General features: G+C 42.7%; 1 protein-coding gene across 1 annotated transcript; it reads right to left on the bottom strand.

The window, feature by feature from the left end:
* Positions 1–206: 206 nt before the first annotated feature.
* Positions 207–10,652, bottom strand: LOC134450526 (kynurenine--oxoglutarate transaminase 3-like). The gene is made up of 12 exons (XM_063200366.1): positions 10,594–10,652; positions 10,271–10,415; positions 9,184–9,333; positions 8,314–8,400; positions 6,764–6,892; positions 6,135–6,255; positions 4,957–5,033; positions 3,731–3,820; positions 2,571–2,757; positions 2,057–2,130; positions 447–533; positions 207–309 (listed from the first exon to the last, which is right to left on the bottom strand). The coding sequence occupies exons 1-12, from the start codon at positions 10,650–10,652 to the stop codon at positions 256–258; spliced, it is 1,260 nt and encodes a 419-aa protein (XP_063056436.1). The 3' UTR covers positions 207–255.
* Positions 10,653–11,560: the final 908 nt, after the last annotated feature.

Raw genomic sequence — 11,560 nt, 5'->3', positions numbered from 1 at the left:
TGGTTGAGTTCAGTGTGGGTGATGTCTTTAGAAGCAGACATCAGAATGGTACAACCACAGCAAATGTCACTATTGTGTGAAGCTGATACACAAGTTAATTATACATGTTTCATTTACATACTACAAATGTTTTTCTTTGAATACAACTCAGCAAAAATAATAATCTATTCCATACAATAGTGGCATTAGCTGTGGCTGCACATGTGCAGTGGGGAGGTAGTATAGCTGGTCTTCGTCTCTTTCCCAGCGTGGTGTTTACTTGTTCCAGTTCTTCAGGATGACTTCTGCTGCGTCCAGTGTGCTGTCTTGCTGCAGTGGGTAAGAACATGCAAGTGTTAAAAAAACCACCACAGCTTCGAACAACTGAAATAAACAAACAAGTTACATGTACTGTATATGTGAAAAACAAATGAATCAAAATGACATGCTTGTCGAGAACCAATTACCTTGATGAAGCACAAGCGAATGTATTTCTCAAACTGCTTCTTGGAGTCATCTCCACAGAAAGCCGTGACTGGAATGGCAGCCAGTTTCTAGAATGAACACAAAACATGGACATGGTTAACACAAAACATGGACATGGTTAACACAAAACATGGACATGGTTAACTAAAGGGGCACACGGTAGGATGACATTGTTTGGGCGGTGCCAGAAGCATGCATGCCTGTTTCAAAATCTACAGCGTAATGAAAAAAATGCTGTTCAAATAAACTCGCTGTGAGAAGATTTTTCATCACGGAATGCCAGCAGTTGATGCAAATCTGAATATGGTATGTAAAGTGATTTTTCGTATGAAAAGTGCTTCCCACGACACTTGTTCGGACCGCTTTATCAAAAAGTTGCATTTGGGGTTTTCTGACAGCGGACCGTGGAGGTGGTCGTGAGAGTCATCATTCACTTACTAATGATTCACATAACCATCGTCTGACTCTGGTGTTGAATTTGGGTGGTATATCCTGCTGCATTTTGCAGCTGACCAACAACTGATTGAACATACTGGTGTTCACTTTTGCTTATTCCTGTGTTCCAATCAATTGGGCCCTGGAATGTGGTATGTTTACTGTTACTTTGCTGATATCTGGAGAGCTCAGAGCGAGAGCCTCTGCTGTTGAAGGCCATTGTGCCAGGGCACAGTGTGCTCGCGCCTAACTTTCCAGATAGCAGACACATCTAGGCTGTGTGTTATCCTTAGCGATAGGTGCTTTTATGCTTCGTCACTACTGGAGACATGGAGACGACATCTTCCTTAACTAAGATCATACTTGCATACGTGTAACCTGCTGACATGAGGAAGACGGTATAAAAAACCGTTGCCACCATTTTGTCAGCTGTCGATCGATTTGCCTGTCATTCGCCAGAGATAGGATGCTGCCTAGATAGTGAGACGCTGTGAGACTTTGTCTCATTTTTATTTCTTTTTAACCTTTTTATTCTTCTTTTACTTTTACTTCTTTTATTTTCTTCTTATTCTTTTTGTAATCTCACTTTTTCTATAATAAATTGTATCCTGATCGATCCTTTTAACTACGAAGTCAAGACTTATTTTTATTATTGCAAGTGAGTCAACTAAAACACAACGCAGAGCATTCATCCTTCAATTTTTATTGGAGAAGAGCATTCATCCTTCAATTTTTATTGGAGAAGAGAATTTTGGAAACGTCCAAAATCTAACACTGGACAGTGACTAATTAAACTTTTAATCCTACCTGGAGCCCCTTTAACCACTAACAACTTCACTATTCCAGAGGAACATTCCAAGAAGCTGGTAGTGATATCACTTAAGTTAACCTCCATCTCAAAAATGGGTGCTGGATTAGCAAAATCAAATAATTGCAATAAACAAAGTCTGCTGCAAAACTAAGCTCTCATTTCTCTTATTTAATGCGTAATGTTTCCTTCAAGGGCATGCTTCTTGGGCATGCTGCCCGAAACGTTACACATTAAATAAGAGATACGGATGCGGGAGCTTTGTTTTGCAGATTTTATTTTTTACTATTATCAAATCCAAACTCACACTGTACATCATTCAGCCATACTCATGACCTCCTCACTCACCTTCTCCTTGATCATCCACTTGATGAACTTGTAGTCGTACGCCTCGTCACTGTCCATGTGCGACAGGTCCTGATCTGCAGTTCAACACAGTGGAGGCAGGAGTGGTTACAGTTGAGTTCATAGTCCATACATGGGTCTCTTGTATACAAACCTTCCTGTCTGTGCGTGCAGTTGAAGGTCTCTCTGCAACCTCTGATTGTTTGGAAACTGCTGTCACTCAAAAAATGCGCTCACATGATTGGCTGCTTAGCATCTTCCTTACAGTGCGAATGTTTGTAAAGTACAGTAACAGTAAATCTTGTCTAGTAACAAATTACACAATGTAAAAAAGACCAGAAAATATCTACGTGTGTGTGTGTGTGTGTGTGTGTGTGTGTGTGTGTGTGTGTGTGTGTGTGTGTGTGTGTGTGTGTGTGTGTGTGTGTGTGTGTGTGTGTGTGTGTGTGTGTGTGTGTGTGTGTGTGTACACGACTGTGTATGCTTGTGTGTATATAAATCTTCAGCCCCATCTTACTGAGGGCAGTGACGTCCACGATCATGAAGTAGCCTCCCTCTGGCACCACGGGCGTCATGCCAACGGAGCGCAGGATGCCGGCCAGCCTATCACGTTTGCCCTCCAGCTCGGTGGCCAGGGAGCAGAAGTAGCACTCGGGTGTCCCCATTCGCTCATAGTCCACCAGCAGACCCTGCGCTACCGCCTCCTACTGGCACAACAACAACATGACAACAACAACAGACATCAAGGGCCTATGCTACAAATGTGGTTCAGGATAAGTTAAGGTTAAGTTAAGAGGTAAATCATCTAATAGAAGAGTCTGGAGTCCTCGTTTTTCTAAGAAAAGCTCTTGTATTAGATTATTTACCTCTTAACCTAACCATAACTTATCCTGAACCAGCTTTGTAGTATAGGCCCCAAGACACAGGGCATTTATTACAAACGTACATTACATTACATTACACATTACATCGCACTTACATTACTCCTGTGGTCTGAGGTTCACTTTGGGCCGTAGAGTCATTTTATTTGGCCAGCGTTATCATTCCATAAGTGTATTACGGTTGGCCCACATACACCATTATTAATATGAGTGATCCCAGACCAGCAACATCTCACAGGTACAGTATATACAACAATGGCTGCACGAGTGAAGCATAAATGCAATTTCGTTGTGTGCAGTGAACACGTGCTGTGGAGTGCTGTGCCACAATGGGTTGGAGCTTCCCAGTTGGGCTTTCAGTTCACTTTCACAGCAGAGAATGTATAGGACAGGCACATATGACCAGCAGTATATGATGGGAATGATTGTGAATTTGAGTTTGAGACCCCTGCTGTAGAGCGCTCTGATGAGAAGTCTGTCCACAGTCAGACAGACAGACAGACAGACAGACAGACAGACAGACAGAAAGGCAGACAGGCAGGCAGGCAAACAGACAGACAGACAGACAGACGGACAGAAAGGCAGACAGGCAGGCAGGCAGACAGACAGACAGACAGAAAGGCAGACAGACAGACAGAAAGGCAGACAGACAGACAGACAGGCAGACAGGCAGACAGGCAGGCAGGCAGGCAGACAGACACACACACAACAGCCTGGATGTAGAGTATGTTAAAGAGTGCCACTTGCCTGTAGTGGAGTGGGGCAGGTGTAGAGTGTGTTAAAGAGTGCCACTTGCCTGTAGTGGAGTGGGGCAGGTGCAGAGGGTGTTCTGCATGACCGTCTGCAGGTGGCAGATCAGGTGCTCTGGGCCAATAGACCAGCCAAGCTGCAGGAGGAGGAAGACAATATTAGACATATACATTACATATAGTATTGTGGTATTACATAACATATAGTGATATTACATTACATATAGTGGTATTACATTATATTACATTACATCACATTACACTGCATTTGGCAAGCTGCAGAAAGAAGACAATATAGTATACATGTACATTACATATAGTGTTTTTTGTTTGTTTGTTTTTGTTTAAAGCCAGTTAAGCAGCTGTGGCTATTAGTGGTGTCAACAATGATCGATCCGGCGATGCAATCCAATGCTGGGCATGGACGAACCAATTCAATGCGGCAAGTTCCAGAATCGATGCGGCAATTTTTTTAAGTTTCAATTACTTCCGTGGATATTTCAGGACTAAATGAGTGTTAAATTAAATAAAAGTACTTCAAAGCATTGCAAGACTGATATAGGCTGATCCAGACTGATACAGAAAACAGTGAATAAACTGTTGCTCAGTATCTGACTATTTGTATTGCTTCATCATGACGGATGAAACATTTGCTTTGCTTTCAGTAGAAATGTAATGCATTGCAATGCATTGTAGAATTGAATCGGATCGAATCACATAGAATCGAATCGAATTGAATCGCTACTTCCCGAACAATGAAATAAATAAATAAACACATCAATGCACTTTAATAAGTTTAAAGGTGGGACCTTATTTAAAATACCTACTCTAGTACCTTCTTTAAAAAAATGCTGCACATACAGTGATAATCCTCAATCCGAAATATATCAGGTCCACTTAAATGTAGCAGACAGCATTAATTATTTAACAACCATTGATTTGACTGACAGTTTTTCTGTTTAAATGCCTTCCCAAATGTAATGGACTACAATGACTGAGTACTTGAATCATGTACATAGACGATTGAAAGGAGTATAATAACCACAGTCATACACAGAGCAAAAACTCTCCATCAAGTAAGATGCTCACTTCTGTGACTATGGGCGTGAGTTTTTGCAGACCTATAGTCAAGGCTAAACACACACACACACACACACACACACACACACACACACACACACACACACACACACACACACACACACACACACACACACACACACACACACACACACACACACACGCACACACACACACACGCACGCACACATACCTTCCATCCGGTGACACTGAAGGTCTTCCCTGCGCTGCTGACGGTCACAGTGCGGTCCCACATACCAGGCAGAGTGGCTACGAAACACAGGCATTACACAAGTATTAATACGCACGCACGCACACACGCACACACACTCACACACACAACTTCGTGACACACTCATCCCATCATGACCACATCCTCATTTGATTTGGCAGCAGCATTTCAAGACAGAGGCTTGCTGCTTCCCAAAAAGAATTTTAAGTGGGCAGACATTTTTGTTTCACTTTTTAACAAAGAGGCTTTCTAAAATGTCTGGAGAAGTGGTTAGCTTATTCCTTAAGAATGAATAATGTTCCTCTTCTACTCCTTCAGCCATATAAACAATCTCGTTCTTAGTCGCCATATCACTCTGTTTCCACCCATCTGGGACACCACTATTCGTATGAGATTGTTCATAGTCCTGTGTGTGTACACTTCAATAAACAGGCCCTTTCTGACTACGTGATTCATGTGGTATTCATCATGGGCGATCGTTAGTCATCATGAAAGTGAAAGAAAGCCCATTGGGAAACTCCAACTCCCATTGTCATTGTGACACAGCACTCCACAGCACACAAGTGAACACTGCACACAACGAAATTGCATTTATGCCTCACCCGTGCAAGGGGGCAGCCCTCAGTGGCGCCCCATGGGGAGCAGTGCGGTGGGACGGTACCATGCTCAGGGTACCTCAGTCATGGAGGAGGATGGGGGAGAGCACTGGTTGATTACTCCCCCCACCAACCTGGCGGGTCGGGAGTCGAACCGGCAACCTCTGGGATGCAAGTCTGACGCCCTAACCGCTCACCCATGACTGTCCATCATCTTTTGCTTTTAAATTCTAAAGAACTATCCTTCGGGAATGGCTGAGCATATGGCAACACCTTATGGATAGCAATAGCACACCAATAACTACATTGATGTCACCATTCTTTCATTTACGTACACCTTTGTATTGACAAATGACTGTTTAATAAACAGGGAAATACGGTACATGACCTGTGTCACTGTCAAGCACCAACATGTTGTGTACAAAAAATTACAAAATACAAAAACACACACAAAACCTCTATTACATGTATGTAACGGTATATTTTTACATCTTACTCTGGCAAACAAATAATTATCATTAAACCCATGTGGCGCTTCAGTACCTATTTTGATGTGCTGGTGGCCCTTGTAGATGAGCCACTCGTACACCTCATCACTGAAGCACAGGGTGTCATGCTTGATGCACAGGTCAGCTATAGTCTGCAGCTCAGCTCTGGTGAAGATCTGAGAGAGAGAGAGAGAGACAGAGAGAGAGACAGAGAGAGAGAAAGCGAGAGAGAGAGAGAGAGAGAGAGAGAGAGAGAGAGACAGAGACAGAGACAGAGACAGAAAAAGAGAGAGAGAGGGAGGGAGGGAGAGAGAGAGAGAGGTGGGGGGAGGCAGGGATGGAGAGAGAGGCAGGGAGAGAGGGAGGGAGAGAGAGAGAGAGAGAGAGAGAGAGAGAGAGAGAGGAAGGTGCACTGTCAGTCAAACCGGTTCAGATAAGCTGCAACAGAAAAAGAAAAAGGCCCTCAGGGCTCTGGCCAAAGAGAAAAGGAGAAAGCTTTAGTTTAAGTATAACGTTTAGAGGACTGACTTGGATATAAGATTTTAGATACATCTTGTTGGATAAAGAAAAAAATCAGTCAATGTCGTCTGATTCATATGATACAAAACTTGCCTTCTTTGGTCCACATCAAAAAATCTGTCTATGATCCTAAAAGCATCGACATGACAGATGGCGCTGCCTCACCTTTCCTATGGGGTTATTTGGTGTGTTGATGATGATAGCCTTCGTCTTGGAGGTAAACTTGCTGGCCAGTTCGTCCGGGTCGAGAACCCAATCTGAACTACTGATGTTGTCTCCTTTCTTGCCAGCCTTCTGTGAATTTAGGCCAGAGAGAAATTACAGTGCCGGTTATATCAGGTATCAATCAAGACTCAGGTTATCAATGGCTGTGCATTTTAGAGGTTAGGTGTGTGAGTTTTTGAATTTGTTTGTGTGTAGAGTTTTGAGAATTCAAGACATGATTCCAGAAATTGTGTGTAAACAATTGAGTCAAACTGTTTAAAAAAAGGTTCAGTGAAATTTCCGGGCTTCTGTGCATTTACAAAGGCAAAAGACAAAAATGGCGGCAGAGACTCAGATCTCCAATGAGAGTACGCATTTTAGAAGTTCAGGTTGAAAAGCAGAAGTGTAAAAAGTAAATGAATAGTAAAAGTAAATTTGTGGTGTAAGTACAAAACTAGCCTAGCCTGATAAACCAGCCTTAATGTGAGACCGGAGTAATTTAGTCTGGCCCCGATGAACGATGCCAAAGAAACTCAACAGAGGAACAATCTCTCGGGGGGAAATGCATTGGCCACGGTGTAGTACGGGGGCGTTGCCTGAGGACACGAGTGGATGGAAAATTAACTCCCTTGCGCATGGTCATTGGTCAGTGGGTGCGATGGATACAATTTCCGTACTCCCTTGCGCATGGTCAGTGGGGGCGACACCATGATGGATAATTTGTGGCCAAATTAACGGCAGCTGTTGGTCAGCAGTAATTCCTGGGGGTGATTAAGGACAGCTGACAAACATTCACGCTGTCCTATGACCTGTTCCACACTCCGACCCTCGCGGAAGTGTCATTGCATGCTTCCCTGATGCTTCCAATACTGACCGTAGAAGAAGAATAAAATTTCCATACTCCCCTCGTCATCATTTCGCACTACGCTGTTATGACGTGAGTAAGCCCTCTTATCTCAAGCCTCTTTTACGATGCCTCCGACAATTGTTGATGAGAACAACCTGTTGTTTTTTCAATCTGTGTCGGTGTTCTGACCAATCGGCGGTCTTTGCCGTTGATGTGCTTTCCCAACGGTGTTACGAGCTTCGTCGTCACTCCCTCAAAGCCCCATGATATTACATAGCTGTTACACCATTTACTCCATTGTACCTAATGAGGTGAATCAACTGTTGTTACTGAGAAACACTGAAACCCTAACAAGAACCCACGACAAAGTAGATCCAGGTAGCTGATCACAAGACAAGTTCATATGTCTACTGTACTGGTTATTCAAATAAGTTATCTGTGCTGTTTGTTTAACTTCAACTTTTATTTTTGACACCTCTGTTGAAAAGATCCGATCAGGTTGGAATGTCATAGAGATTCAATGGGGGAAAAATCTGTGTGCTCAAGCACGGAATTTCAGCAAAATCCGTCCTCCCAGACACAGATTTTGAGTTAAAAAATCCGTGTTTGAGGACACAGATCCCGTGGAGATCAGGTTGAAAGATCAGCCGAGAGGGAAACCCACCAATCTGAGTGGTATCAGCACTGGTGTTGCTCCTGCCATCCGCACCATGTGGACGAAGCAGTCGAAGAAGGGCTCGATGATGATGACCTGAAGACAAATCACATGCCAAAGTCAACATATAACTGAGCCCTGAGGAAGGTCGGTAGACCGAAAGCTTGGCCTATTATTAAAAAGAACATAAAGGGGATTTAAGTGTGCAGATATTTTTCTTTCAATTTTACAAAGTCAACATATAAACAACCCCCTCGTGGTTTTGTCAATATTGCACCATACGCACACGTCTGACTACCTTGTGTGAGGAGTTCTCTAGTCTGGCACACAAAAAATGGATGTAAAATTCGCACAGCAACGTGTTTGTGCATGAAATGTGCCTGTGCACGTATGTCCAACAGCCTGGCTCTTCTATTAGATGATTTCCCTCTTAACCTAACCTGGTTTACTCCTGAACCAGCTTCTTACTACAATACAGGCCCCAGGAGTTTAAAGGTACACTGTGTAAGATTTTTAGTTGTTTATTTCCAGAATTCATGCTACCCATTCACTAATGTTACCTTTTTCATGAATATTTACCACCACCATCAAATTCTAAGTATTCTGACTGGAAAAAAACCCAACACTTTTCATACATGAAAAGGGGGATCTTCTCCATGGTCTGCCATTTTGAATTTCCAGAAATGGCCATTTTAGCTGCAAAAAATGAATATTTGGGCCATACTAGAAAATATTAGTTTATTACTTGGTAAAATTTCATGAAAAGATCAAATTTAGAAATAGGCAACACAGTTTCAATGAGCAGCATAGTTGCAGTACCTTTTTTTTTTTTACCATTTCCTGCACAGTGTACCTTTAACAGTTAGTTTTGCCACTCACCTCGTCGCCCTGCTCCACCAGGGCTTGCATGCAGCTGAAGAGCGACCCACCACCCCCCACTGTCACCAGGATCTCCTTGAAGGGGTCGATCTCCCGATCACACACCTTCCCGTACACCTGCGACAGGGCTTTGACCAAAGTGGGATGGCCCTGTTACAAAATAAATGCAAAGATGTGTACTAAATGACATCAATGTAACAAGTAACAATAAAAGTAACAACAATGTAACAATATATACATTGTGTGTGTGTGTGTGTGTGTGTGTGTGTGTGTGTGTGTGTGTGTGTGTGTGTGTGTGTGTGTGTGTGTGTGTGTGTGTGTGTGTGTGTGTGTGTGTGTGTGTGTGTGTGTGTGTGTGTGTGTGTGTGTACTAGACCGCAAAGAATCCTATCATTCAGAGCAGATCTGTACCATGCAGATTCAATACATCTGGTAAATTATGTGTAGTAGTCATTACACTGTCATGATGAGTATGTTTCATGTCCAATGTTTAATGAAGTCTATTTTTTTTGTGATTCACTGTTTTTCATTTATGAACAAATCCCCAAAGCTGGGAAACAAAGGCATTACAAAGTCAGTGATCAATATCCACCCACCCCACCCCAACCTTAGATACAAGTCACATGACCCATTAGGCCATAAGTGAAAAATAGAGAGAGAGAGAAAAAAAGGTTAACAAAAATTAAAGTTAAAACTAACAATAGACACAACATGTTATTTACCTAATACCATACACATTTCAAAAAGGAAAAATAAGAGAGAGAGAAAAAACAAAAACAAAACAAAGCATGTGAGACAATGAAGTCTAATTCAAAGTCAGTAGTGTGAACGGTGTGTAGGGTGGCCAGACGTCCGTCTTTAGGACGGACCGTCCATCTTTTCAGTGCCTTGTCCGGGGTAAGGCACAGCATTAAGCCGGACAAAAATCATGCAAATGCATCTAAGAAACACACAATTTCATAGAGGAGGACCCCAAACCCCCCCGTCCTAAAATATGTCCTCCTTTCTCCTGTCATGGACATGGTCACCCTAGCGGAGTGAGGTTTTTTTTAGCTATTCGAGCCACAATTCAAGCGATTGCTCTTACAAAGCCTCTTGTGTACTGGTTCAGTCTGTCCACTGACGCGGCCTGGGCCAGACCTTCCTTCAGGTATGAGGGAGGTGGCATGTCAGGAAAACCCTGGCCAAGGTTGACGATGGACGGATCTGCTGCCAGTGACGTGAAGGTAACCCTGGATAATAATGTTACAGTCAAGCAATAGGAGTATAGGGGAAGGGAGAGAGAGAGAGAGAGAGAGAGAGAGAGAGCTTGTCAAACAAAAACTAAGGTGGAAAAGAAAGCATCACGTTAAGGGTTGAACAACAAACTACAGAATATCAATGTGTGCCTTTGTATGTAAATTTACTTACCACACGTTCTTGTCCAAGCCTTCAATCCTCTTGGCATTCTTGTGTCTGGAGGATGCCATTGTTAGATTTTGGACGTTACCAAAATTCTCTTCTCCAATAAAAATTGAAGGCTGAATACTCTGCGTTGTGTTTTAGTTGACTCACTTGCAAAAATAAAATAAGTCTTGACTTCGTAGTTAAAAGGATCGATCAGGATACAATTTATTATAGAAAAAGTGAGATTACAAAAAGAATAAGAAGAAAATAAAAGAAGTAAAAGAATAAGAAGAAAAATAAAGGTTAAAAAAGAAATGAAAATGAGACTAAGTCTCACAGCGTCTCAACTAGGCAGCATCCTATCTTAGGCGAATGACAGGCAAATCGACCGACAGCTGACAAAATGGTGGCAACGGTTTTTATACCGTCTTCCTCATGTCAGCAGGTTACACGTATGCAAGTATGATCTTAGTTAAGGAAGATGTCGTCTCCATGTCTCCAGTAGTGACGAAGCATAAAAGCACCTATCGCTAAGGATAACACACAGCCTATGATTACTTCTGGTATCAAGAACCGTGTTCTGGGTGACCTTCAATGACAGAGTCACCAGCTCTGAGCTCAAGATATCAGAAGCTAAACATGCACATTCCAGGGCCCAATTGATTGGAACATTGGAAGGGCTAAAGTTTCATTATAAAACTTAACAGTAGGCCTATGGTCAATCAGTTGTTGGTCAGCTAAGTGCAGCAGGATATACCACTCAAATTCAACACTATCTACACATAGTAGGCCTACAGTGAATCATTAATACCAATTGGTAACTTTGTAGGGTATGTGGCAAGGGCGTTTTGGTGCAACTTACTTGTGTGCTGGAGAGGAGTCTGATGGAGTTAACTCTGAAGAGTGGAGAAGCAGAGAGGTAGCATCGATAGGTCAGCTGAGTTATATTCATGGTGGCCAGCTAAACTGGTTCTGGCAAGTGATAAACGGG

Source organism: Engraulis encrasicolus, chromosome 6 (assembly GCF_034702125.1).
Source record: "Engraulis encrasicolus isolate BLACKSEA-1 chromosome 6, IST_EnEncr_1.0, whole genome shotgun sequence".
Lineage (NCBI taxonomy): Eukaryota > Metazoa > Chordata > Actinopteri > Clupeiformes > Engraulidae > Engraulis > Engraulis encrasicolus.
Note: the sequence above shows the minus strand (reverse complement) of the source record. Positions and strands in the feature narration are given on the sequence as shown.